The sequence below is a fragment of the Mucor velutinosus genome, assembly GCF_035048745.1.
Source record: "Mucor velutinosus strain NIH1002 chromosome Unknown tig00000268, whole genome shotgun sequence".
Taxonomy (NCBI): Eukaryota; Fungi; Mucoromycota; class Mucoromycetes; order Mucorales; family Mucoraceae; genus Mucor; species Mucor velutinosus.
Window position 1 is genome coordinate 463,276 of NW_027041917.1, and position 27,745 is coordinate 491,020.

A 27,745-nucleotide genomic window follows, 5' to 3' on the forward strand; every position below is an offset into this window, starting at 1 on the left:
ATGTCGTACTCACAATCAGTGTCTTGTTCCCGGCCCCGCGACTCTCTTTATGATATATTCATGATACCAGAACTTTATGACATAAAAGTATACTCACCGCATTCAATGTGGTATGCATTTAGTGCCATGAACATTAGCACGAGCTTTAGCTCGAATCATTCTTTTGCCTTGTTGAGATTAAGAAGGTATGTAGATTCAATTTGAAACAAAAAATGCCTCACAATCCCTTCCAGATGAATGCTACGCATCGCCGTTCGAATCACGCACATCAAAATGTTCAGCAAAATATGCGCTCAAACCATGGTATTTGCGAATTACCAAAGTATACCAATGGCGATATATTGTATGACGAGGGTATTGGTAAGCATTGCAGCTAATCATCTAACTTTCCCCCCAAAAAAAGTGGGTGAAAGTTGCTTTATTTAAAAAAAGAATACAGAAGTATTCTATTTCCTTGATTGAGGCACAGGTGTCCTTTGTTCCAAGCATAGAAAACCCTGCTATCAACTACAAGGTTATTGCCAAGACTTTTAGCAGCAGGCAATCTCCCATGTATATCATTCGCTAGTAATATAATTAGAAAAATGCTGGAATAGTGGGGTCCAGCGCTGTCTTGATGTCAATGCATATGTAGTTTCACTCAAAAGATGTTATACCCTCGCGTTCCTGATGTCTTGGTTTAATGTGAAGGAGGGACGCGGAGGAGAACATCCATAATCATGTATCATGATTAAAGGGCCAACATTTCAGCCAAACAAATCCAGCCTACCATATCAAAGCATATAGCATTGACACAGGCATTTGTAGACAGGGGTTACATCAGAATGAGCGACTTTAATTTAGCATGAGTATACAATTTGCAAGCGTATTGAATTCATGCTAATAAGGTTCTACTTACTGAAAGCTGCCAAATCAAGGGAGAAGCGTGTAATTCAAATGATTGTGCTTGTCGATCTAATTTATAGTTGATGTTTGACCAGCACATAGTTGGGCTAATTGAAAGTAGTATTGATTTACATCAGACAGAGCTAGCGATGGCTTAAATTCGAGCAGCATGAAATGCATACTCCTGAAGTTCATGAAATTATACAAACTCCATTAAAATGGTATGCAGCGCAGCTTATTGAATCATTCACAGCAATTACCTGTATGCAACCTAATTGACAATCCAGCAGACAATCACCAAAGCACACTAGTACCACAGCTTTCTTTGTATACAGTGCTCCAGACTTATTAGAGCGAGGGAAATTTGAATGCTGCCCAACGCCGATTTTATACCACTATTACGCAAACAAACAATCGACAAAACCACATGTAATGGCAGTGATGTTGACTGACCAGGACACAAGGGTCATGTACATGACCAATAAATTTACTCTGAAGCCTCCCTTTTACGATGAAATCAGAGGAATTGAGTTGGTGAATAGATGCTCACTCCTTGTATTTTATTTTTCACCCCTTGTTTTCTTTGTCTCAAAGACGCCCCCTTATTCTCATTTTCGTATAATAATCATGCATTCATTCAAAATTCTCTTCTTTACTCTTGCTCTTTGCTTTTTGTAAACATGAAAGAGCAAAATAGCTTCATTCAGTACAATTCTACATCTGCAAATCACCTATTCAAACGAAAATGCCACCAAAAGCCTGTCCAAAAACCGGCAGAGGAGGTTCAGCCGTACAATGTTGTTATCAACAGATCATCATCCAACCTGACAATGAGTACCTTGGAAAGTTACAGCCTTTCCGATGACGAGGACGAAGAGGACGATGAGAATGACTTTACGCCCACCCCCTCCACGTCTTCCTGCACACTGAAATGCGCCAACAAAGAGGAGCCATGGCGCCTGAATCCGCTACATTTCAATGGTGACGAGTACTTTTTCCAAGATCGAGATGAAAAACATCAGATGGATGATACTAGCAACTGTTCTATATGCATTGAAAGGTACATATAAGAAATTTTCTAAATTGATAGCAAATGCTACGGTCCGTAATTAACCAAATGACGCTGACATACAGAGATTCATATGGTTTCAAGCGGCCTACACAATGGGTGAAGCTCAAACACTTGCATCAATTTGATACGTATTATCAACCCATTTTGGACAAGCAACAGCTGAAATGGAAGAGAATGATTCAGAATGGATGGCCATCTGTGGATTCAATAAAACGTAATATATTAATGCTTGTTCGCGCCTAATTGGCAGTTTCAGACGATGCTCACAGATGTTATTAGTAAAAAGATATGCTCGACATGGTATACCCAGTGAATTTAGAGGCGAGGTATGTATAGCTATAGATATATCAATCCAAAGATACAGTGCTCTGATGCAGACGCATAACAGGCTTGGCTACATTACAGTGGGGCCAAATCAAAGATGGAAGCAAATCCAGAACTCTATCCAGCCTTGGTTCAGACTGCCATGCAGATGGGCGAGAACAACGAGCATGCTGAAATCATCCAGCGAGGTAGAGTATTCCATAATTCACTTTGGGTTTGTGTGGAAGGTTCTCAACCCTCTTCAAAAGATCTTCATCGCACATTTCCCGACAATTCAAAGTTTGCATGTATCACCTATCACAACAGCACCACAATGGTAGAGACCGAGAGCAATTCTAAACTGCAATCACTGCGTCGCATTTTACTGGCGTTTAGCCTGCACTCGCCTCAAATTGGGTACTGTCAATCACTCAACTATCTGGCTGGATTCTTCTTGTTGTTTTGCAAGACAGAGCAGGAGGCATTTTGGATGCTGGTCACCACGGTGCACGATTATTTACCCGAAAACATGTACGATGTCACCATGGAAGGCGCAAATATAGATCAATCCGTCTTGATGATGTTGGTTTACGAGCATCTTCCCGAGGTTTGGAGTAAAATCTCGGTCTCGTCTGGCTACTTTTGGGAGGATAATAACAAGAAGAGGGGATTGCCGCCGATTACACTAGTGACAAATCATTGGTTTCTGACCATGTTTATTAACATATTACCTATTGAGGTAAAAGCACTGAAACATTGTGGAGGATCTGCAATATAATTAATCACTGTTTAATATAGACTGTGCTTCGAATTTGGGATTGTTTCTTTATGTGAGTGTTAAAAGCCAGTATCATGAAGGAAATACTTACTCTGTCTATTATAGTGAAGGGTACTCTATCATGTTCCAAACAGCATTGACCATCATTAAAATGAACAGTGAAAAGATTGCTACATTGGAAGATTCGATTGAAATATTTCAAGTGCTGCAAAACATGCCAAGGAGATTGATCGACTGCCATCAATTTATGAATGTAAGCCTATAGGCCATGATATCATCTTTTGTGTTTCTAATCATTGAACAGAACGTGTTTTCAGCCGAGAATTCTTATTCCAATCTTGATGCTATTCAAATAGCCCAAAGAAGAGAATTTTTGAAGGATCAACACTGTAAATAATATATATAGCCTGTAGTTTCAAAAACAGAAATAAACAAACAATCATGTGTGTACATAAATACTGTATGTGTACCCACTGTGTGTGTGTGCGTGTGTGTATATTTCTGGGCTGAGAAAGTGGAAGTGATGATATATTTGCTTTCTTTTTCTCCAGATATAATCGACGAGATGAGCAAGCTATCGAAAACACCGCCTTTGAAAATTGTCCATGTTAAATATATATCTCAAGGTACGAGATTTCACAATGTACGCTGCCTTGAGATAGACTGATCGCCTGGTAGTTCAGACACATATAAACGATCCCCTATTATTCCGCAACAAAGGAGCCAGTAAAAAGATACGACAGGAGCTCGCATTATTGAAACAACTTGCCCACATGGAACTTGTACTAGAAAAGATCCACCGACTCGATATATGGAAATCCAAAGTACAAGTGCCAAGCAAAACCTTGCGAGTAATGGAAGCTTCTATTTTGTATAGTATAATCAGATTAACCATTTGGATTATTAGGACCTGCATCAAACAGTGCTGCAAATCCAAGTGGATATTCAGAATAGCAGAGGCATTCTCGACACTTTGCCTGAAACAACCGTAAAGCAAATATATCCGCGTGCTTCACAATTACTATTTCATGATTCGGATGAAATTCGCACTCTATCCAACAGCAACGGCAGCCAATTGTCACCTATTCAGCATTTAGATCAATTATATGTTACTGCATCACGACTGTATCACGATCTGAACCATTTGCAAAACCTCAAATACATTGCCTATCAATTGGCGCTGCTTTACGTACGTGTTTATAACTTCGTTTACACTGCAAAATGGATGCTGAAATAGGTCGCAACTTTTACAGCAATGTGTGAATAGGCAAGGCATTTCGTTCGTAAGCTACAAGATGCGAATTGAACAGAGATTCGATGAAATCAAGTTAGCTACAAAATTGGAGCCAGTATACCTTGATCCTGGGCAAAAAGCTTGGTATGGAAAACATCTGATGTTCTGAAATGCATATTAATGTATGCCGTATGTTTAGGTTACGTGAGTTAGCCTTGGATATCATTACTCAAGCAACAGACACATCAAGCATCATCAAGTGCGGTGGACAACTATTCAACACCGTGCAACAAATAAGTATTTAGATAGTATAAAGTACTATCTGCTTACTATTTATACCAAAACTTGTTAGTTTAATTTCAATAAAGGTGACATTCAGCTCATTGATGTTGACTGAACAAAATGATAGTACTTTTGATGCGCATTGTACAGCCTGTATATACCAGAAGCCTAATTTTCATATTTTCAAGAGTAAATCTGTACCAACCCATCTCTAATACAACACGCCGTGCCAAGCTAAAAATTACCTATCGTTTGAAGTCTTACTCAAATCCATAGTATCAGTTCCTATGGCTCTACAGTGCCCAGTAGATTAGCCCCTGCAGAAGTGTCGAAGAACGATCGCTCACGGCTTGCATTTGATAATGCAATTTTTAAGCAGGGGAATATACATACTTTAAATTAGAAAAGTTATTATTCTTGAATAAAGCAAGCTACAGTTGTCTAGTCTTGACAGAAAAAATTTTCAACATGTCAAGTATCTATTGATAACTTAAAACCAACAAGTTAATATGGCCCTTTTCATACGCTCCAATTTTTAAAATGCTTGGTCAAATGCACACTTGTGAGGTGTACGCATGCGGAAAGTCAACGGAGCTTCAATTTCTAATATTCTGAATGATGATCTATGGGATTCCAAAAACTATCGACCTTAAGATTACGCGTTTCTTGATAGTAACCACCCCTTCAAACTTATATGAAGCTTGTAGAAAGTTCAAAGGAAAATACAATGGTATCCATATCATGTCTCTAGTGTACATTGTTCATCAGATATCTGGTGCGATTGTTTTTGCGATTTTTTTGACTGTTTTCAAAAGATTAATCGGTATCTGTCATCAAAACATTTTGTTAAGCATTACTAAACATTGTAAACCAAAAAATTTCCTATCGAATGAGCTATTGCTTGAAGCTCTGGCATGACTCTGTCATGAAATATTGAAAATATTGTCCTGACCAAAAAATCGTCAACAGATTTTTTGCTTGCTATCACACGTAGATTTTGAAGAAAAATCCATGATTTTGCATGATACTCTTTTTTGATCATATCTCGGCAAATACTCACTGGATTCGCACAAAGCAAAGACCATTCGATAACTCTACGTTATATCTATTATAATGTGAGGGTTTTAATTACCAGGTGTACGTTCCCTTCATACATTTGCTCAAAATCTTATATTTCATGAGCTATAAGCAGGGGATAATCAAAACTTTTTTATTATCCTACAATAACCATACCATCGTATAGAGAATTGAAAAAGAAACAAAAGCTACTAAGCTTTAGCCTTGCGTTCACTTAGTAAAATCCAGCGGTACAGTCCTTTGAAAATTGTTCATTTTTACTATCTTTCCTCATTACTCATGCACATTGTCCTCAATAACCTCAAGTCAAACATCCTCTACTCAACCAACGTATTCTCTACAACTTTTAATAGACATATGACCCAGGTTTATATACCAATCAAAAAGCTTTACTAACAGCATCTGTCCAAAATTTGCATATTTCTCAAATCTCCAATTCCTCATCATCAACGCATTCTATCTAAAATCTAATTGCACCATCATTTTCTACGCAAAAAACTGTCATAGTAACTTGCTACTTTCAAAGCTCTAGCTCGAATTTCCAAATCGAAATTCAGAGAAATTATGAGAGAAAAAAGAGAAAGTAAACCAAGCAGAGAAAAGCTATACGGTAACATTAGGTTTATTTGCAGCAGAGCGTACAGATTTTTTCCCTCAGGGACCTTTGTTTCTGTGGACAAAAAACCTTTTAAAAGAATAGCAATTAGTGATCGCGACGTGATGGGGCAATAGCAACAGGCCGAGAGGTACGGCATCAAATGAGAGGAAAGAGAAGAAACGTATGAAAGGATCATATTGATACATCCTAAAAGTGTAAGGGCATCAAAATTGAAAAGAAGGCGGTTGTTTATGACAAGCAACAAATTGAGACATTACAGCAGCAAGAGTAGCAACTGTACGTCAATTAAGCATCAAAGTCTTCTTCTCATGAAGGTGACGAACGTATTCAATCGTCGTGTAGACAGCACAAACTGAAAGTTTTTGATGTTTCTGTGACCAAAACAGAAATCTGTTATACTAGAATAGTGTTGAGCCAAATAATGACACTCTTCTTCAAGAAGATATATTTATTAACCTTTCATAATGATGGGGTCTACTCAAACAATGAGAAGCAATGTTATATACGATAAGATTGACTATTTGCTCGACAAATAATCGTATCATTACTAGCATGAGTGAGCAAAAGATTTCAATAGTGGTGCAAGCTTTAAAATGCGAGAACTCACTGCAACATTCGATATAACACGAAAAGCCTTTTAGCGTTGAGAGTACAGCCAGTCCATCCATTTTCTCTTCCTCTGCTTCATCTACTGATTGAGATTGCATAATATACGCACTAGCAGTGTTTGAGTATCTGATGAAGGAAAAGGGCCTGTGCTATTAACCTCGTTATTAGAACATGATTCGTCATGAAAACAATACCAAGTTAATTTAACTGTTTTCATCAATTCAGGTACTGCTTCGTCGTGTTATAAACATGTTAGTTCAAATGATTCAAAACTGGAAGCCAGGCGACATTGAAAATGGTACGGAGAAAGCATCGAAACTCGGTGATTATATCAAGGTACGATTGTCAAAATGCATAAATTACTGTATTACGACTTGGACTTGAAGTTAATTGTGTCAATGCAGATCTCAATTGAATAAAGCACCTTGGTTTGCTTATTGCTTGCTCTCTTGACAACAAAGTTTATGAAGGAAAAGCCATTTATACAATTTTAACTTACTTGGAAACCCTACAATTTGCGGTATTATTGCTACCCATGCCGGCTACTGAATTCAAGGAAAAATAGCCATCTTAGACATGAACTGAATGCCATTCAGCGATACCCAATATTCTAAAGTGTGTTATTCAACAAACAAGCACTGATTGTCTCCAAATGCACTAATTGCCATATATCGATCTTTCCACCACTGTCCCTTAAAATGGCCGTAGTACACAATAGATAATGTTTGTATGTTGTGCATGGTAAGGGTGCTGATATTATGTAGAGTTACAATATGATTTTAGCAAGAATTCCTTGGTTTGGTCATTTCTCCAAATATGTCATTGATATCATGGGACATGTGGCATTCAGTCTAGTGTTTGACAACCTTGTTTTCTTCTCTTTTGCATAAAATTTTTACGTTCGAAACGGACGAAAAAAATTATCTTTTTGTTTATAGAATCAACAAACTTTGTCGCAAATATACACTGGCTCCTTTCCCCACATGAAGCGCTTGATTCACTTACCTCTACCATATTGAATGACAGAACAGCAGAAAAAGAGAAGATCAAGATCGCCCTTTCCTCTGTTCCCCCCCCCCTTGAAATATGCGCTGTCTACTGCATAACAGAAATGACGCTCGTTTCGAGTTCGTTTTTGTATGTATCCATATGTGCGATATAGCAAGTATAGGGTGGGAAAAATGGACTGATGTATCCAATTCGGGAAAATATTGTTCAGGGATATAGTTGTCCTGTCTCGATTGGTTTGGTTCCTTTGTAAATGAGCATAAATTTGTTCCATCACATTGTTGTCCGACAGTTGTGTTTAACAAGATGTTGCTGATTAGCGTTGTTTTGATAAGAGCAGAGCGAAATAAATCCCCTTATTCGACACTTTTAGTGGGTGCATATGTTGTGTGTGTGTGTGTGGCTAGGAGGTTGTTGTTGTTATAGATGTGTGATATGAGGGTGCCCGGGTCTCCCTTTGGTGTGTGTATATATAGCTGTGATCATCTCCATCTCTTTTCATCTCTTCTCTTCATCTCTATATCCAAACTACTAAACAATGTCTCCTCCTCAAGAACCTATCCATATTGACTCTGCTTCGTACACATCTTCAGCGGATCTCCATTCCAAAGACGATGACTTCAAGCTGTCTGATCTTGTCCAATCTATCCATCATGTACTGGGCGATGAAGGCCTTGACTCTGAACGTATTGATGCACAAAAGATTATCCAGTTGATGGAGAAATATAGCTCGAATGCTCTTGACTGGAACCAATATACACTGTTTGATCATTCCAGAGCGTATACACGAAATTTGATTGACGATGGCAATGGCAAGGTGAGATGCAGCTGGTGATTATATCAACAGTGCTGAATAACTAACATTCTTTGTCTGCAATTTATAGTTCAATCTAATGATTTTAGCTTGGAGCAAAGGTCAGAAAAGGTGGGAAAAATCTATCACATACCTGCGTATAGGCTATCGTCACTAAACATTTGTTGTTTGTTTCTTTTTTAGTCCCATTCATGATCACTCAGGATCACATTGTGTTATGAAAATCCTTGACGGAGAATTGCAAGAAACTCTCTTCAATTGGCCATCATCAGGTGAGCAGCAAGACGAGGTTCCCGTATGTGCTGATATCACCGAGAGCTCGGCAGCACCCGCATCCAATACTGACCAACACTTGAATGGGCAACCATTGGCTATCTCCAAGAATACTGTGTATCAACCAAATCAAGTCACCTATGTACATGGTAAGGGTCATCACTGCCTAGTAAACAATACAGTCAGATAAGCTAATACGTAGTGCTACTAGATAACATTGGCTTACATCGTATCTCTAATCCAAGCACAGAGCGAGGCGCCGTATCTCTCCATTTATATACACCACCTTATCAAATGTGCAAGACATTTGAGGAAAACACTGGCAAAGCACGAAGTAGCGGTGTTTGTTCATTCTATTCCGTTAACGGTCAACGCATCCAAAAGTAAAGCGAAATGTCTGACCAACATGATATCAATAAAACATGAAATATAAAGAAAAGAGAGTGGAGAAAGAAAGGAAGCATTCCCTTTCTCCTTTTAACATGTAATAGCTTCATTTCTTAACCACTTGTATACTCGAGAGATGGTGAAATCGTCCGTACATCTCATTGGATAGTTACAACATGAAGTGCTCATTGCTTCCTGTTACACATTTTATTGAGTCTGTAATTTCATAATTTCATACCAGCGAATAATTTGCAGAGCTTTCCTTTCTTCCTGTGCTTGGGTTCAACTACTGGATTCACGGTCTTGTCTGTAGTGGCTTTTCCTTTCAATTCCTCTTGAACATTGGCCATTTGGTTTACTAGTTCATTCACCCTACTGATGATGGGAGCATTGGCTGCAGTCATGTCACATAGATCCTTCAAAACCTCGTAATGTTTTGTCAAAGCGTTCGTTTTCTTCATCAATTCATTGTATTTCTCTTTGTAAGCCTTATCGCAATCCTCTTCCAACGGAAGATACAGTGTACGGACATGTATATGACGATAGTTTTTTTGGCAAAGGGGACATTTAGTACTACCTGATAACAAGCATTCCTCGATGCTAAATCACAATGTTAGATTTTGTGCTAGAAAAAGCTATTCGAGAGTGCATACCATTGTTCTCCAAAGCAATGGCCGCAAGGCAATGCTACAATTGCAGTGTCGTTAGTCATGTCGTCTAGGCAAATACAGCAGATCAGGCTTGGATGCATGTTGTTTGTGTGGATTGGAGTAAAAAGGAATAATTCGTGTTTCAAACCTGCTATGATTTCATCCTTATATACAATGTTAGAATAAAGAGCATTCATACGCTGCTGATTGTGTCGATCTATAAAGAATTCATCTCGGTGTCAGGAGAACAATGAAGCATAGTGAGTGATACGTTATGGCAACATCAAGGCACATTGTTAGACGATGAGCTCACTGATTTCATACCTGTTGTCCTTGTAACCGGTTGTCAGACCAACAAGAAGCTTAGGCTCTGATGTGGATTGTCTCTGAGATATCTGGACCGGTATTCAAGCTCGTATGTATCCAAACGCTTCAATATCAAGCATGAAATATAAAAACTCTCGTTATCTGCTGACCAAATTACAGCAGTTTCACTGCAAGAGCCACACAACTACAGCTTTCAATAGGCAGAACACACAGATTGATAAATATTCGAATAGTATGTAACATTTCACTTGCATCTTATAGAAGCATCCATGGAGAATTACACAAAACTTAACCTTAGCAATGAATGATTATCATGTAGAAAGTATTGTATGACACACTTCAGTGTACAAATTAGATATTGTTGTTATTAGATTTGAAATTAATTAAATAGTATATATATAAATGAATATTATTCTGTTTTGGATATCATAAATCAAGCCCGTGTGTTTCATCAAGGAGTCAAAAGCTTGCTTAAGAGCTTGCAGCTCTATTTCTATCCTCAAATTCTAAACGCTTGTTAGGGCTGTTGTAGATGGTAGTAAGGATACTGAGAGGGAAGGCAATGCAGGTAACAAAGATGAGACCACGATCCATCTTGCCATCAGGATTACGGAGAGCGTCCATGACAGCCAAGATGATGAGGCCCAAGATTTGAGAACACATCCATAACAAGGAACTGGAGATAGCTTCACTGATGGGATAAGATGCTACAAAATAAAGTGTGAGTTACCATCAATGAACAGTGTAACATGCGTAAGCTTACATTCAACAGAAAGTTCAAGAGCAACTGGCAAGAGAGAAAAGGTAAAGAAACCCAAGAGAACACAAACTGCCATAATAGCATCGTACTTTCCGGTTTTAACTGATGAGAGAAAAAAAAAAAAGAGATGCATGTGAGTATTTTTCATGGAGAATACAGAAACCTCATCAACACTCTTACCAACAAAGTAAAAGGCCAAGTACAAGGCACCAATAATGGGAACATAGATTTTGATAACAATCTTGTGACGACCAGTCTTATCAATGAATACACCAGTGAGAATAGCACCCACAAGACCAGCAACGATGAAGGCAGCACCGAGATAACCAGCATCATCGACACCAATATTGTAAGGGCCAACAATTTGAGTTAAAAGAGAGGTAAAAGCTGAAGCCAAACCACACAAGATGCCAAAGGAAACCATGATGATGAGGAAGTTCCAGTTGGTGAACAATTCACGGAGGGATTGAGCAAATGTGAGAGCAAACTTGTTCTTGGATGAGGCACTGTAGGATGGAGGAGTCTTGGGCTTCTTGGGGATGAAGAACACAGGAAGGGCACAACCGGTAGTAACACAAGCAATGACAAGAAACTATAGAAAATTCACATTTAAGCAATCATTCATTACGCAAGCTGTGTAAATTCGCACTTACGCCCATATTCATAGTAGAGGCATCGGTGACAATAGCAGGAATAATAAGAGAAGCAATGGCCATACCAATAGAGTTGGCTAGACTGTGGGTTAATCTCGTGCACTATTGATGTTTTGAGACTGAATCACTTACTGATACCACCGACCATGGAAGCTGTACCTCTGCCATCAGCACTGAACCACAAAGCAGCATACTATGGATGGGTTTACATGTCAGTATGCTTATTACTATCATAAATCGACTCCAGACTTACGGGTGTGCAGACATTCAAAATGAAAGGTTGACCAATAGCACAGATAGTCTATTGTGTGTGTGTGTGTTAGCTCAAGATGGATCAAGAAAACCCTATTGTACTCTCAACATACTTGACCAATGATAGCCAAGGCTAATCTACCAGTAGGGTCATGTACAAAAGAAGAAAAGTAACGCAACCAAGCACCAATAGCTTGTAGAACTGCACCGATAATAATCTATATGTTATAAATTAGTTTGAGCACAAAAATAGGCTTTAGCGCTTAATTACTTACACCCATCTTAATGGACCAATGTTCATAGACCCAACTGGAAGCAGGGCCGGCGACGAGATAGGTCAGCATAAAGACATTAGAGAACCAATTGATGGTAGTCAAGCCAATGTTGTTAAAATACTGACTAGCATAATCTGGAACAGGTGCAACTGACAACCAATTCAAAGAAGATGCAATGTTGGATAAAGCAATGACAGTTAACCCAAAGAAACGAATCTTGTAGGTTTTGAAAATGAATGATAGCTCTTCTAAATCTTCATCACCGTGCCATGATTTACGGTCATCGAGCTGATGTGCTGCGTGATTCATCTTATTGTGCGAAAGCAGCGAGAAATGTGAAGAGGAAAGGAAAGGAAAGGGAGGTGTAAGTGTGATGTATAAAAAGGTTGATTTTTGATTTAAATGTTTGTGTGTGTGTGTGTTGTGGTCAAAATCACACAGACAAGGTGACACACAGGTGCGCAATAGAGTTAACACTTCGGTCGTTGAATCAGGGTGTGAACACGACACCTAAAAATGAACATTTGTGTACATTGAGCATCATAAAAGTCTTGATCGAACGGGTTTATTATAGCGTCTATATGTCGCGGAGATCGATGATTTCTAGTGGAGAGACATCCATCATTCGTATCAACTGTGGCTCATTGCCAATATCCTATTAAAGTGCGTGAGTCGTTGATTTCCTATTGCTATGAGAAAATCATACGGTGTAGAGTGTCATTTGATTAGCTGATTCATGAGGATGGAAAGGCTCTTTTATCTTGCAACTGGCTATTTCTTTTAGTCCATTTGGTGTCGTTATACGGAAGATACCAAACCTAACGATGAAGAGAGAAAGAGGGCATTAGTTTCACATCCATCAGGGAAGCTACACAAGGATATTTGTTTGTAGTACTCTGGTGTGTGATTCGGAGAACAGACAATTGCTACAGCTTCTAGCAGCATGAGTTGGTAAGAGCACTGTGTATGTAAATCAACAGAGCTCAGGAAGCATGTTTGAGAGGGGTGGGTCTACAAATTAGTTTTGCATGAATGAGATCAAGGGTCCAAATGGTGCTAAAGAGATGCAGCCTTTCTATAATAAATTGCGTTCACAAAGCACTAATACATACGTGGATCCATCCTAGCGTAATTAACCCTCTTTCATCCTGATATTCAAAGATCGCCTCTTCATCTTTGGTTGTACAGGTATCACTTGTGCCCATTTGATTAGGAATTATTAAAGATGTTACAAAGAATTGATTATTTTTCTGTGTATGTGCGTACAACAAATAAGATTAGCATACAATGTCATTATCATGATAGATGAGCTGTGTGCACAAACCAATTTTCCACTGAGTATACCACATGTTTCTACATTGTTTTTCGTATTGAAACGTGCAAGCGATAGAAACTTTGTTTGTATGTCCAATGGTATATTTAGAACTCGAAGTTTAGTATTGCCTATTTGTAACCAAATCAATTAGTGTAAGCATAATCTCCCCGCTTCTAGCCCCCCCCCCTCCTCTTTCTTCTGCTGCTGCTAAATACTTTACTTGATCCATAAAACGAGTCCGCTAATAAACTTGCATTGGACCCTTCTTCTTGATGTTCTTTGTTTATAAATAGCTGCAGTTTGGGCGGCAGCGGTGGTGGAGTATCTTTATCAAGCTTGATCTTGGGTGGTATAGGTGGAGGTGGTACGCTGCTGTTTTTGTTTCTATCGATGAGATGCTGACTTTTCTCTCCGTTACTAGGTGTGCCTTTTGTTTCATACACTGGGGACGTACCTGGTTGAGTCTGAGTATTCCCATTCCATTGGCGACCCTGATCTGCTACTACTACTGGCACCAAATGTGTATAAGCTCCGTTTATCAGATCCATCAGTGGACGTGCCAAATCTCACCTTTGATTGTTTTGACGTTGAGTGCCGATGTCTTGTGGTTTTGTATCGAAATGAAACTCTTCTTCCAGCCTTAAGCGAGGCTTTTGTAATCGTTGACTCTGCTCTGAATGTGTCGTCCATTGCTTGGAATCATCCTTGTTGACGTTGCTTTCTTTTTGATATAAATGATAGCTCTCATGAACAGCTTCAATGGCCGGCCTTAGCATTTCAACAGCGTCCAATGCTTCAATGCAAGTCTAATGAATGATGTGCACTCCATTGTGAGAATACTGATTTAACCACACAATCAATTACTTGCCTTGATTAATACTTGATTGCTCATATAATCAAATCCAGGACGATGACCGAGTTCATTCAGTATAAGACTATACAGTTTCCCAGGCTGTTGATACAACGCTGCTTCTACTCTCAACAACCAACTTACTTGATGTACTTCATAAAGTACAAGTAGGCTTGCTCCTGGTTTTCTTCTCTGTAATAAATTCGAGCTTGCTTCAACATCAAATCGGCTGAACTGATATATATATCAATGGGTATACAGTCGTCAGTGTGAACTTTTGCCATGGCGTTCAGCTCTTTGATCGATTTTGGTGGACTCGTGGGTGGTGGGATTGGCGTCATTACTGCTATTGAAGTGAATGACAAGAATATGGGTACTGAATATATCTACTATGTGTTGGTGTGTATAAAAAGGGCCAAGAAATCCTATAGGTTTTTTTTCAATCTTGCCCTCATTAATAACAAAACGACTGCTGTTTCTTGATGTGTTCATAGCATTGAGCGTAGCATACTTCATGAGTTTTATCTTTTCTACAACTAGCATTATGCCTAAACCTTCAGCACAACTTCCTTAAGCCACTGTATTACGGCTATTTATCTTTCATGTACAAAGAGCTAAGCTTGGTGAAGTGGGAATATTCAAACCTGGCCAAACCTGCTCGACATTTATAGGAGAGAGCTGATTTATGTCTCCATATGCAATGTATCTCGAACGAATGCCACAGACAATTGAAAAAGGCCATCCGAAAGTTCCTATGAGCAGCATTTTATCAGATTATTATCAATCTGATGTTGATTTGAAACATAAATATTATTTTGTAGCCACTCGAGAACTACGCCTCTCTGGCTCGCCTCAGCTCCCCGAAATGTACAGTTTCACTGTACCTGAAATTGCCTTATCAGATCAAGTATATAAAGAAAGGCTTTGAGCCTGTTTGTTCAGACAATTGAATTATAAAACGCACAATCCTTGGATAAAGAATGGTAAACAGACAAGCAACGTACATCTACATGGAGTAGTCATTAACGTTGCCTTATAATCATTAGTCTTCTTTGCCTGCTGCTCGACCTGTCATTAATGTCTACTCTATCAACAAGAGTGATATGATTACAAATGCTATTCCTGTCCCCTCCGTCTACCGTGCTCCTATCCGCCCAGACATTGTTCGTTTTGTCCACACCAACATGGCCAAGAATAAGCGTCAGCCTTATGCTGTCTCTGACAAGGCAGGCGAACAAACCTCTGCTGAATCTTGGGGCACTGGTCGTGCAGTTGCTCGAGTTCCTCGCGTCAACGGTTCAGGTACACATCATGCTGGCCAAGCTGCTTTTGGCAACATGTGTCGTGGTGGCCGTATGTTTGCACCTACCAAGGTGATGCGTCAATGGCATGTCAAGATCAACTTGAATCAAAGAAGATTTGCTACTGTCTCTGCTTTAGCTGCTTCTGGTCTCCCTTCTCTAGTTATGGCACGTGGTCATCGTATCAGTAAGATTGAAGAAGTTCCTCTGGTGGTAGAAGACAAAATCGAGTCTTTGGTCCGTACAAGACAGGCTGTTAATACGCTCAAGTCGATCCATGCTTACAGTGATGTCGAAAAGGTCATTCGCTCTCGCAAGACTCGTGCTGGTCAAGGTAAACTTCGCAATCGTCACTTCCGTCAACGCCGCGGTCCTCTCATCGTCTATAACCAAGACAATGGGATCGTTAGGGCTTTCCGCAATATCCCTGGTGTCGAGCTGGTCAATGTGCGTCATTTGAATGTGATGCAATTAGCTCCTGGTGGTCATTTGGGTCGATTCATTATCTGGACTGAAAGCGCTTTTGCCCTATTGGACGAACTGTACGGCACCTACGAGACTCCCTCATCGATGAAGAAGGATTATCAACTGCCTGATAATATCATGGCCAATCCTGATGTCGCTCGTTTGATCAACTCGGATGAAATTCAATCTGTGGTTCGTCCTGCAATGACCAAGCATACCAAGAGACCGTTCACGCAAAAGAAGAACCCGCTCAAGAACCAAGGCATTATGAATCGCATGAATCCCTATGCTCAAGTATTGCGTCGTGCTGAACTGCTGCAGTCTAACAAGAAGAACCAACAGCGCCAGTCCTCTTTCATCTCCAACAAAAAGTGTAAGTAGGCCCTCACTGCCAGTCTATACATAACTAATCCGTCGTACCATAGTTGCGAATCAGTTGCTTGTTTGTGCTTAAATCTAGCTTGCAAGTATCAATCAGAATGCCGATTATTGAGTTGGCTGTGTAGCTTTGGATAGATTTCGACCAACTTCATAATTCATAAATCGTCTGAGCCATGTGGTTGTAAGGCTTTTTATTCTTCCTGAAACCTATTCTCTATAATAAAAAAAACACATTCAACCTGTCGTGCATATGTTGAACCTACTTATAATGATCCGCTTGGCTGCTTTGGATTCTTGGTCATTTACTAATACTGTAGATTGATTAATGCATGTGTTATTAATGCCTCCGCAGCAGCGCAGCTCTAAACAGCAGCTCTTCTAAAGCTTGGTATCATTGCCATGGCAATTTAATGAACCTACTTCTTTCTGCACTAGGATGGCGGATCAAGTAGATCCAATAATTTAGTGGTGTTTGTAATGTGGTCTTACTTGTCAAGTCATATAGATGGAAACTATATCTTTATTGCATCAAAAGCCTCTATAGACAGCTCGCTGTATAAGGTTGTCATATTATAATAAATGGTCAATCCCTAGACACTTTTACAACCCTAATACGGAAACTAAGTTTCTAGGCATCTGCCAGGCCTGGTTCATATGAGATTAATGATTTTACAATCAGTCAACAAAAATCACTGTTATTTCTACCCTTTTTCCTCTGCTCAATGCTGTCAACGTTTTCTCTGAACGGCAACCCGAAGCCTCAGAGATTTCACTATTTACTGCAGACATGTTATGCAGCCCATGAATCGCCAATAACCAGACTAATGTTATTAAGTATAGAATGCAAGAAAATGGCATGATGAACAATAGTGCTATGATTTGTCACCTACTTTCCATACGCTTCAAGGGCATTTATTACTGTATTGCCTTATGAAAAGGGCATTGAGTTTGCCAGTCAGCTCCACCAGCCAAAGTTAATTCAAACCCAGGCTCTCAGTCTACTTCAGATTGGACAAATGTTGATAATTTTGAACTCGATTGAATTATTTGTGCAGATTCGACTAAGTAAAATATGATGATCACCCTATGCATCTTTAAGCTTTCTTGGAGTGCTTTTAAAGGCGCATCCAATGGTACCAAGTAAGATAAATGTTTTGAATAAGCCTATTGAATAATTTACGAAAATATGAAAAGAGGTTTCTGGCCAAAAAGTCGAAATTTTACATATCAGAGTCCCACAAAGATGATTTCAGGGGCTACGTTGGATCAATAGAAACATTTTGAATTAATATATATCATAGTAAAATTATTCATTATCAAGGTAAAAAACGCGATCGTTTGATTTTCAATGAAAACCATGAGGGGTACCTCATGCTTTTTGGTCGATTTTTGGCCATGTTTTTTTTGGTCCCAAAAAGCTGAACAAAGGTGTTAGGAAGTAACTCCTAGACGAGAGCAATTGTTCGGTGCTTTTCTGGCAATCTAAAATGGCCTTGAACGCGAGAAAACGCGGCTCAAATGCACTCAGATTATACAGTATTAGGCACACTCTTGACTAAAAAGAATAAATATCTGTATAATACTTGCCCGTATATGAAGTAGTTACATGTATATGAATATAGAGCATCACATATGAATCAGATCCACAGATAATATGAAGGGTTTTCATGTGTAAGTGGAGGATTAAAATGAAAGTAGCAGTACTCTGATATGATACGCAAGGGCAAATAGTGGAGCAAGCTGCCGCTGCGCAGATTGGTTCTCATCGAAGCAAAGCAAAGGTAAAGAAACATCCGAAGCATAAACACTCATATGATCAGTGATCTTATATCAATCAACAATTAGGGCTCTTCTAACATTTTAGCTATATTAATTTTGCGATGTTAGCCAAAGGCCCGCGGCAGCGCGAGCCGTTTGAGTGTAGGTTGGTTTCCACTGAAGTGAAGCGCAGGTCAGAAAACCATCCGAAGTGTTGAAAGGCTCGTATGATCTAATAAGATTTCAAAGAGATAGGAAAGAGTGGTAGTCAAGCATAAAATCTCAGGTACAGCCATTTCAAAGCCAAAAATTAATTTAAAGCCCGATGTAAAAATTTTCCTCATTTGGTTCATTTGGTCGATTTTGAGGAATTCAATTTAAGATTTTGTCAGATTTCTCAACAAATTACTAGTTAACAACAGGTAGAAAGATATACAAAGTAGGAAGTAGCTTTTATATCGCATCAAATAGTAGAAATTTTAGAACAGCTTTGTACACAAAATCTCGAGTAAATTGGGAAAAACCAATATTAAGTTTTTCGCCAAAATCTCAAGATTTCTACTATCAAGTCGATAAAAAAAGCTTTTTAAAGGAAAGGTTAGACTTTTGTGAGCATTTTGAGCTTAGGAATACCTTAAGAGAAAACCTCAATTTCAATGCGAAAAACGCGATCGTTTGAAAATGCCGAAAAACCATGAGGTATACCTCATGGATGATGGGCTAAAAAATCATCGACCAAAAAAAAATTGGGTTATTGGTACAGGAACTATCTACCTGATAAGAGAAATCAATTGGTACCATTCCGAGCATCAGAAAACGCTTGAACGACGAGATATAAGCTTCCAAAAACATCAGGTTACAAACAATTTTTGTAGTTTTATCCCATTTTAATGGAGGTTTAAGACATGGCATGCGCACAGCTATAAAGCATATCCAATTTTAGGTCTTAGAAAATGGTTTTCAACAGAATCCTGATGTTTATTCATGATACAATCGAATTTTGTTTGCTAAACAGAGAAATATGCCATGCTATTTTGCGAGCGCTACACACTGGCAAAGCACGTCGCAGCAGAGATACAGACATGTTCAATAAGTAGAGTTGGGTCTTTGCAACTACACTGTATTTCATAAGTGGAGTATCTAATAAATTACTTGGAGCACTTGCAACATCCTCAAATCCGTAAATGTCCAGTATTTCATCAGGCCCACATTTACTACGCCACCCCTCACCAGACTTTGCTATGAAGGCCTTTATACAAACACATCCTTTGCATTTTAACATGTTGTTTGGTATGTCAACTTGAATCTTGATTTTAACTTCTTGGCAGACTAGCCATTTCATATGAATATTGTTTTTTCGGTACAGCTTGTCAAGTATATGTTGACTAAATGTCGTCTGGTATATTAAGCTTGGCGTATTTACGTCGAAAGAGTCATGTATGAGAATGCCGATTTGCACTATCGAAACGAGCAGAAAATGAAGAAGTTTATTAAGCACTTGACTGCAAAACCACATTGACGCCAATTCACCTGATGCACCAGCAATATATGCCATTCTGTTTTAGAGAGAACCTTTCAACACTTTCTACTGCTAGCAGAGTTCATCATGTTCTTTTTGATAATCACACCGTTCATATAGCTTGCTAACCTCCTAAATGTTTCAAGGTAGATTGCCCTAAGGTCAAATTGGATTTGAAATTTGATGAGGAGGAAAAAGTATTCAAAGGCAACCCCGTTAAATCCACAACTCTCGCATCCTTTAGAGAGATGTTCTCTAAAATTAGAAAGTACCTTTTTGACGAACAAATTAGAGTATTGAAAAAGAAGCAATTTGGGTGTGCCATTAAATCATTGTCACTAATTAACGTACCTCTGATAGACATACTGCTCAAATGCGTGTGGAGTGTTGCGATTGATGGTCAGGCACCTTATCAGATTGTTTGTAATATGGTTTGATTTACGACAGTTTGAGATACAGGAACCATACCTTTTCATATGATAATGGAGTCTCTGAGGTATGTAGATTCCCAATCTTGCACCGAGAAAGAAGAGGCTCGATTTGTAAAGAAAGTGCATACGCTGGCTTCATCCACAGACAAATGAAGCCAAGTTGCTTTTGTAATATTGGTCCATGTAACACATTTTTTTTGTGTATCATTACCTGATTCGTTGAACCCCAGCTAAATTTTGGATTGCTTCTAGTATAGAATGGGCCTTGGACTTTTACCCTCTCTTTTTTTCCTTTATTTTAATTTTCCTTCTTTTTCTGTTGATTACCATCATTTGGCATTCATTAAGCAGTGCAATCTCCGCTTATAAAACATCATTTTAAGGTTGCCATTACAACATCAACTCTATCATTGATCATTACAACAGAAAATCAAGACAAGACACCAGCGAAAAGATGGCAAAAGATGGCTCTGCTGCTGCAGCGACTACAGCTGTTCAAGTAGGCAAGTATCTATCTTATTTGTTTGTGTTTTGATGAAGCAGCAACAACAAAAAAAAAAGAATATAAACAAATTCAAATGTAGCACTTCGAATTAGGCCATTAACCGAAAGGGACCGAAATCAACCTCGTTTCGCCAATATGGCCAATGACGATGTATTGAAAATCCATGACAAGACGGTGCAAGTTGTCCCTCAAAACAAACTATTCACATTTGACCATGTATTTGGCACTACGAGTACTCAGAGCGAAATCTTTTCAACATTGGGAGACAATTTAATTCGAAAATTCATTGAAGGTTAGTGCTGTTCCTTTTGTTTTCAGGGGTGGAGGGGAGAGTAAAGAAGTCATTGATGATAATTGAATTTGTATAAATATAGGTTATAACATCACAATTCTCGCCTATGTAATTAGCAGCATACAACTGGCCAATAAGGGTATTAATAAATCTATATCATCCTAGGGCCAAACATCTTCTGGAAAGACGTACACCATGGGCACAGCAGCCAATGGCAATAGCCTGAATTCAGTAGACGAAGGCATTGTTCCTAGATCCATGGCACTCCTTTTCGACTTACTACACAACAACAACAACGATACCTCGAACAGACCCATTTCACCCACACCATCGATATCATCATCTACATCTACATCCAACAAGAGTGGCAGTCGACTCAGACCCAAGTCGAGGATCGCCAATCGTAGTAGCCATATACCACATGTTAGTAACAATAGCAACAACAATAACCCGCATAAAACCAAGTTTACGGTCAAAGTCTCTTTCATTGAAATCTACAATGAAGACCTACATGATTTGCTTAATTCTGCTCCGATCGACGAATTACCCCCTATTACCATCCGTGAAGATACTAAAGGTCGAATCTACTGGACTGGCGTAAAGGAAGTATCTGTGCATAACACGGATGATGTATTATAGTAAGATACAATTTCATCATCATCATCACATTAAAGCTAAATTAATTTAAATAGTTATCTCGAGCAAGGTACCCAAAACAGAGCAACTGGTGCAACAGACATGAATGAGAAATCGTCCCGATCTCATGCCATTTTTTCAGTATCACTGAAGCAAGAGAAATGGATCCCTTCAACTACCACCAGTGCAGGCGACGGCAATAAAAAGGCACGCCCTACCAGTTCCATGAGCATGCGGTCCGCGACACCCATGTCTAATTCACGATTATTCAATGCAGCGAATAGCAATCAGCAGCCTGAAGATGGTGAATGGCTGATTACAACATCCAAATTCCACTTTGTTGATTTAGCAGGCAGTGAAAGAGTAGGTTTCAAGGCAGATTATGCTGACTAGATTCACTGGACTCACTTTAAAATACATACAGCTGAAAAGAACTGCAGCAGAAGGCGATCGTCGTAAGGAAGGCATTAATATTAATGCAGGCTTGCTTGCATTGGGCAACGTTATTTCCGCATTGGGAGATCCTTCGAAAAAGAATGTGCATGTACCTTATCGAGATTCCAAATTGACTCGCTTACTGCAAGATTCATTAGGCGGCAGTGCGACGACACTGATGATTGCGTGTGCTAGTCCTGTGGAGTACAACTTGGCAGAAACACTCAACACATTGCAATACGCCAACCGAGCTCGAAACATCAAAAACAGATCTGAAAAGAACCAAGTGGAGGAATGGATGACTACAGAGAACATTGAGCTGTTGCGAACCATGATTGGCAAACTGAAAAACGAGCTGAACTACCTCAAAGTGCATAGCGGTAGTAAATCAAGCAACACTGCTCACCCACAGCACTTATCTGTCACTGGTACGGGCAACGAGGACATGCTAGACGATCTCTCCAGTACGTCATCTTCCATCACATCACCATCACTGGAAGACACATACCATGAACAACGGTTGCTGATTTCCGATTTGCAGCGGCAATTGGAAGAGCTGGATGGTGAAGCATCTGTCACTCGCGAACGCAATCGTATCGTCGAGAAGGAATTACAGCGCATTCGATTACTAGAGTCCATGACACGATCCAACAACAACAGCAACAAAGAGGAGCAAGTTGACTTCCAGCATCTCGTGGAGCCTGTGATTGAAGAATACGAAAAGAGTGTAGCCAAGCTCGAATCCCAATTAGCGCTCACCCGAGCTGCCCTCAACCACGCTGATATGGGGTACGAGGAACAACAAACCAAGATTGGTCAATTGGAAGGTTTGCTTCGTACGCAGGAACAGACCATCAGTGAGCTGCGCCTACGTCTTGGCAAAATATTGGAGCGAGAACAAAACAACGAGAGTTACATTCATGAGCTAGAGTCCAAACTTATGAAATCTGCCAATGAAACGACCAAAGACCAGGAAATGCTCAACGAACTCAAAAATCGCATCATGAAGTTCAAAGAAACGGATGAAAACACAGAGCAGTACATTCTTAATCTTGAGCAAAGACTGGCAGCTGGGGACGCAGAGCGTGCTCGTCTGCAAACATCTGTGGAGGATCTTGAAGCCAAAATCGAAGCTAAAGAGCGCACCAATGTCGAACTGTTGAAGCGATTATCAAAAACAATATCTAATACCAGCACGGAAAAGTTGATTTTGAAGGAACTGGATGCAGTGAATGCCAAATACAAAGAGTTGGAAGGCGAAAGAGACTCGCTGCAGTTGCAAATTAGCCAACTGCAAAAAGAGGATCGTCGCATTAGCAGCCATAGTTTAGCTGAATCCAGGAACAACGAACATCTGAATTCCAATGATTCTTTGCAAGACGAACTGGACAGCAGACGACTATCCAACTCGTCCGCTTCCAACAACAATGGCAAACTGTTCAAGAATCGCAAGAGTTTTGCAGACGAAACAGAAACAGCATCGTCAGTCGCTGCCTTGAACTTACTACAAGCTGAGATACGACTCAAGGAGGAAACGGAGAGAGCTAACCATTTGCAATTGACAATAGACCGTTTGCAGTACGACCACGCTGAAACTGCCAAGGAGCTGGATGAAGTTTTACAACGCTATCACGAGACATTGGAGCAACTGGACTTCTTGGAGCGAGAATCCTCGTCCACCACTGCACACACTGCTGAGAAGCTGCCTGGAGGTGCCCCTGCGTCGTTGGATTTGAGCAAGGAAATTGCACAGGCAAAAGAAGATGAACACGAGCAAGAAAAGAAGCATTTCGCAAACCAGATTCAAGATCTTCAGCACCGCATTCAATTACTAAACAACAAACTGGCTATCAAGGACTCTGAGCTAGACATTGCGCAAGACCGTGCTCAAAAATTGGAGCAAGAATTAGTGGTGGCCAACAAGCAAATTGATATTCTTCGACAATTGCAATCAGAACATAACGCAGCCGAAGAAGTGGAGCATATCCTTGACAATTTGCATAACCAGCCTTCCGAGCAAAGCCATATCGATGATGAGTCAATCGAGACTTTAAAGGCTTTGCTCGTCTCCGAAAAGAAGCAATCCTCTCATTGGAAGTTGGCCCATACTGAATTGCAACAAGACATGGAGAAATTAGCGCTTGATTTAGACGGCAAAGAGCAATATATATTTCAACTCAAGGAAGACCAAATCGATAAATCCGAACTGAGATCTCAGCTGGATGAATCCAACCAGCAGGCCATATCGCTCCAAAAACGCTTGGCAGAGACATTGGCTTCTCTTACAGTACTGAAGATCTCGCATGATAGTCTACAAAAGAAGCTACAGCAATTGACAGAAAAGGATCAACCCGTTAAAGACCAACAAAAGACATCTGTTGCCGCCAACGACGATACGATTGCTACGCTTGAAAAGGAGCTGTCCAGACACGCACAAGAGAAATCCGATTTGTTGGATAAACATCAGTCTGAGCTGGCAGTTGTTCATCACAGCATGGAGACCAAGATCAATGAAATCAATGCACTTCTCAAGGAAACCACACTAGACAAGAACAACGCATTGCAGAGACTGCTAGCATTGGAACAGGAACTCAAAGATCAAGCCGAAAGTGCTCAAAACAGCAACTACTTGGAGCAAGAAAAAATACTAGAATCTCACAATGCGCATATCCTGCAACTCACACAGCAATTTGACGTCTCCAGCAACGAACTCAAAGCGCAGATCACTTCATTGCAGCAAGAACTCGATAGTTCCAAGGCAGAACATCGACATTTGGTTGAGAAACACGATGCAGAAATCGCAGAATTAACAGAAAATTTTGAAAAGGATTCACAGCAGCTACTGAACCGCATATCAGAAGTGGAGCGGGAGCTGGAGAAGAACAAAATTGTCCAAGAACAATTACTAGCGGATCATGATGAGGAGGTGATGGAGCTATCCAAGAATTTCGAAAGTGCTACGCGCGAGTTGGAAGAGCAAATCTCAGTGCTGGAGAGTGAATTAGAGACATCAAAGGATTTGCATGAAGAGATTCTGTCAAGCCATCATCAACGATTGCGAGAAATGAAACTGGAACATGCTGAGACTACACAAAATCAGATTGAACAGCTACAAGCCGAGTTGGAGACGTTGAAATCATCGCAGCAAGGCATTTTAGAGACACACGCTAACAATGTCAGAGACATGAGAACGCAACATGAGCAGCTGGTCTGCAGTTTAGAAATGCAAATTAACGCATTGCAATCCGAGATGGAGCAAGTGAGCAAAACACACACAGATCAGTTGAAGGACGCGTATGCTCAACACGAAAAGCGTCTTGGTGATACAGCGAACCATGGACAAAGTCTACTACAACAAGCACAGATTGAACTAGATGCCCAGAAAGCTGAGAATCTTCGACTGACTGCATTTTTGAAAGAACAGGAGCAAGCATCTTCCGCAATGTTAGAAACCATGCAAGCATTGAAGAGGGAACACCAAGACCGACTCAACGCCATCAATGAACAGCACAAGTATAGCTTGGATCAGGAGATTCAGCATGGTCGCGACTTGATAAAACAAATACAAGCAGAGCTAGATACACACAAGGGTGAGAATGAGAAGCTCTCCACCGTTTTGAAAGAGCAAGCGCATTCGTTGCAAGCCCTGGAAGAGTTGAAGAAATCTCATAGTGACAAACTATCACTTGTTCAATCTGAGCACAAGGAGCTTTTGGATCAACAAATCCAACTCGTCAATCACTTGCAAACTAAGCTGGAGCATTATAAATCAGAAAACGCACAGCTGTCTATTACACTCAAAGAGCAGCAACAGGCTTCAAAAGATGAGTTGTTTGCGTTACAATCCAGATTGGTCAACTTACCGCCACCAGTATCTCCCACATCACCACTTCCACAACAGCAACAGCAACAGCAACAGCAACAGCAACAGCAACAGCGGCAACAACCAGAGATGGCGCCTGTACCTAAAAGCAACAACAGCGATCGTGTATCTACAAGGATTGCTCTTCTGGAATCGCAACTTGCAACTGCACAGACCGCGCACACAACACCTCTCAAGAACCAAGTATCTGCTTTGCAAACTCAACTTGATAATGAAATTAACAAGAACAAAGACCTTGTGTCCAAATTAGCCACACTAGAAACATCATTGAATGCCAAGCACCAAGAATTGTTGGCTGAGCTAGAAGCACAACATCAAAAGGAGATATCAGATACCGTAGAGGCAGCACTTGAAAAGCAAAAGCAGGAATTAGCCAGTACGGCAGCGGCACATGACACAAATGATGAGTTATCACTGCAGTTGGCGTCTTTGAATGCAACAAATAATCATGTCGATGGTAATAAGCACGTCTCGCAACAGCAACCAGAAGACGGAGCAGGAGAACAGCTGATGGACACAAACAACGATCAAAGCACAAACACAACAACAATTAAGGAACTGACTCAGGAACTTGAGATTTTACGCACAAGTTATTCTAAAAAAGAAGATCAAATGCAGCAACTACGGGAAGAAAACTCGGAATACACTCTTTTGTCAACAGAGCTGGAGAAAGAAATCAACAGAATGACACATGAAATTGAAGACTTACAATTTAGTGAAGAGCTAGTACATCAGCTATTGCAATTATACGATTTGAGTGACCAACATCAACTGATGGATACTGTCTTGGAGGAACGAAAGCGATCTGCCATGTCTATACAACAAGCAAATCAAGCTAAAGCGGATGCCGAAGCTAAAGCTAAACAGGTGGCGCAAGAGATGGCACGAGCGGCAACTGCGGCAGCGACGGCATCGACGGAAGCAAGTAAAGCGACGCAAGCTCAATCATCTGACACTAATAATGACAATATTGACGGATCGGGAGCCATTTCACAACAACAAGGCCCCTCCTCCATATCTTCTTCCTCTACCAAGAAAATGCAACAGGAATTAGAGAAATGCCGTCAGCAAATCAAAGAAATGGCCAGTCGACAAGAGATGTTGGATTTGCAGGATAAACTGACCGAAGAAAAGAAAAAGTATGAACAATCTGAACGTGCTAGAAAGAAGTTGGAAAAGCAGTTGGAGGAACTTTTATCGAAAAAGTCATCCTTCATGTGTTTTTAAAAAGGATATTAATGCTTGTATCACTATGCTTCCCTTCTCTTATACCTTTCACATCATGTAATCAATAAAGAAAACTGTAATTCAAAATCATCTACTGTTGTGTATCTGTGAGAAGAAAGAAAATTAAGGTTTTGGCTCTGTATTTATTATGCTATTTAAACGGAAGGGATGAGCAACCAACATACAAACAATCATTGCAAATACAACAACTGAGCACATCTGTGCATTGACCACGGAGTTTAAATATTCCCTAGCAACCAGGAACCAAATCAGATAGTTTCCATAACAACCAGGAACAGCAGATCAAATGATGCTATGGATCAAAAGTAACTGATTTGAAGACTGGAAAGCAAGAGAAAATGTATCACTTTTTAATAAAGCCTAAAATAAAGCATGTCGTTTGATTGACAAACGCCCATCAAGTTTTTTTTTTTTCTTGTGTTAAGCCGATTGAAGTTTAATCAGAGCTAAATAGTAAAAAGATGAAGG

At 39.9% G+C, this 27,745-nt stretch overlaps 8 protein-coding genes across 8 annotated transcripts; 5 read left to right on the forward strand and 3 right to left on the reverse strand.

Moving 5' to 3' along the window:
* Nucleotides 1–1,565: 1,565 nt before the first annotated feature.
* Nucleotides 1,566–3,435, forward strand: ATC70_003918 (uncharacterized protein; the record flags this gene model as incomplete). The annotated part of the gene is made up of 8 exons (XM_064823273.1): nucleotides 1,566–1,945; nucleotides 2,020–2,171; nucleotides 2,237–2,283; nucleotides 2,346–2,469; nucleotides 2,530–2,999; nucleotides 3,059–3,090; nucleotides 3,144–3,291; nucleotides 3,343–3,435. The coding sequence occupies 8 exons, from the start codon at nucleotides 1,566–1,568 to the stop codon at nucleotides 3,433–3,435; spliced, it is 1,446 nt and encodes a 481-aa protein (XP_064678585.1).
* A 376-nt stretch (nucleotides 3,436–3,811) lies between these two features.
* Nucleotides 3,812–4,577, forward strand: ATC70_003919 (uncharacterized protein; the record flags this gene model as incomplete). The annotated part of the gene is made up of 4 exons (XM_064823274.1): nucleotides 3,812–3,889; nucleotides 3,946–4,227; nucleotides 4,292–4,416; nucleotides 4,472–4,577. 4 exons carry the CDS (start codon nucleotides 3,812–3,814, stop codon nucleotides 4,575–4,577), a joined length of 591 nt encoding a protein of 196 aa, XP_064678586.1.
* Nucleotides 4,578–8,405: 3,828 nt separating this feature from the next.
* Nucleotides 8,406–9,341, forward strand: pan6 (pantoate-beta-alanine ligase; the record flags this gene model as incomplete). The annotated part of the gene is made up of 4 exons (XM_064823275.1): nucleotides 8,406–8,684; nucleotides 8,752–8,792; nucleotides 8,865–9,103; nucleotides 9,166–9,341. 4 exons carry the CDS (start codon nucleotides 8,406–8,408, stop codon nucleotides 9,339–9,341), a joined length of 735 nt encoding a protein of 244 aa, XP_064678587.1.
* Nucleotides 9,342–9,565: 224 nt separating this feature from the next.
* On the reverse strand, nucleotides 9,566–10,092 carry ATC70_003921 (uncharacterized protein; the record flags this gene model as incomplete). Its single annotated transcript, XM_064823276.1, has 2 exons — nucleotides 9,566–9,941; nucleotides 9,995–10,092. The coding sequence occupies 2 exons, from the start codon at nucleotides 10,090–10,092 to the stop codon at nucleotides 9,566–9,568; spliced, it is 474 nt and encodes a 157-aa protein (XP_064678588.1).
* A 697-nt stretch (nucleotides 10,093–10,789) lies between these two features.
* UBP15_3 (ubiquitin-specific protease ubp15) lies at nucleotides 10,790–12,567 on the reverse strand (the record flags this gene model as incomplete). Its single annotated transcript, XM_064823277.1, has 8 exons — nucleotides 10,790–11,025; nucleotides 11,082–11,180; nucleotides 11,259–11,670; nucleotides 11,732–11,808; nucleotides 11,864–11,924; nucleotides 11,985–12,032; nucleotides 12,097–12,201; nucleotides 12,259–12,567. The coding sequence occupies 8 exons, from the start codon at nucleotides 12,565–12,567 to the stop codon at nucleotides 10,790–10,792; spliced, it is 1,347 nt and encodes a 448-aa protein (XP_064678589.1).
* Nucleotides 12,568–13,349: 782 nt separating this feature from the next.
* On the reverse strand, nucleotides 13,350–14,764 carry ATC70_003923 (uncharacterized protein; the record flags this gene model as incomplete). Its single annotated transcript, XM_064823278.1, has 7 exons — nucleotides 13,350–13,508; nucleotides 13,583–13,701; nucleotides 13,794–13,975; nucleotides 14,028–14,078; nucleotides 14,144–14,379; nucleotides 14,442–14,508; nucleotides 14,568–14,764. 7 exons carry the CDS (start codon nucleotides 14,762–14,764, stop codon nucleotides 13,350–13,352), a joined length of 1,011 nt encoding a protein of 336 aa, XP_064678590.1.
* A 762-nt stretch (nucleotides 14,765–15,526) lies between these two features.
* ORM1_2 (sphingolipid homeostasis protein orm1) lies at nucleotides 15,527–16,570 on the forward strand (the record flags this gene model as incomplete). Its single annotated transcript, XM_064823279.1, has 1 exon — nucleotides 15,527–16,570. One exon carries the CDS (start codon nucleotides 15,527–15,529, stop codon nucleotides 16,568–16,570), a length of 1,044 nt encoding a protein of 347 aa, XP_064678591.1.
* A 4,348-nt stretch (nucleotides 16,571–20,918) lies between these two features.
* On the forward strand, nucleotides 20,919–27,256 carry PCL5_4 (PHO85 cyclin-5; the record flags this gene model as incomplete). Its single annotated transcript, XM_064823280.1, has 5 exons — nucleotides 20,919–21,075; nucleotides 21,158–21,183; nucleotides 21,241–21,713; nucleotides 21,768–22,074; nucleotides 22,136–27,256. 5 exons carry the CDS (start codon nucleotides 20,919–20,921, stop codon nucleotides 27,254–27,256), a joined length of 6,084 nt encoding a protein of 2,027 aa, XP_064678592.1.
* Between the last annotated feature and the right edge of the window lie 489 nt (nucleotides 27,257–27,745).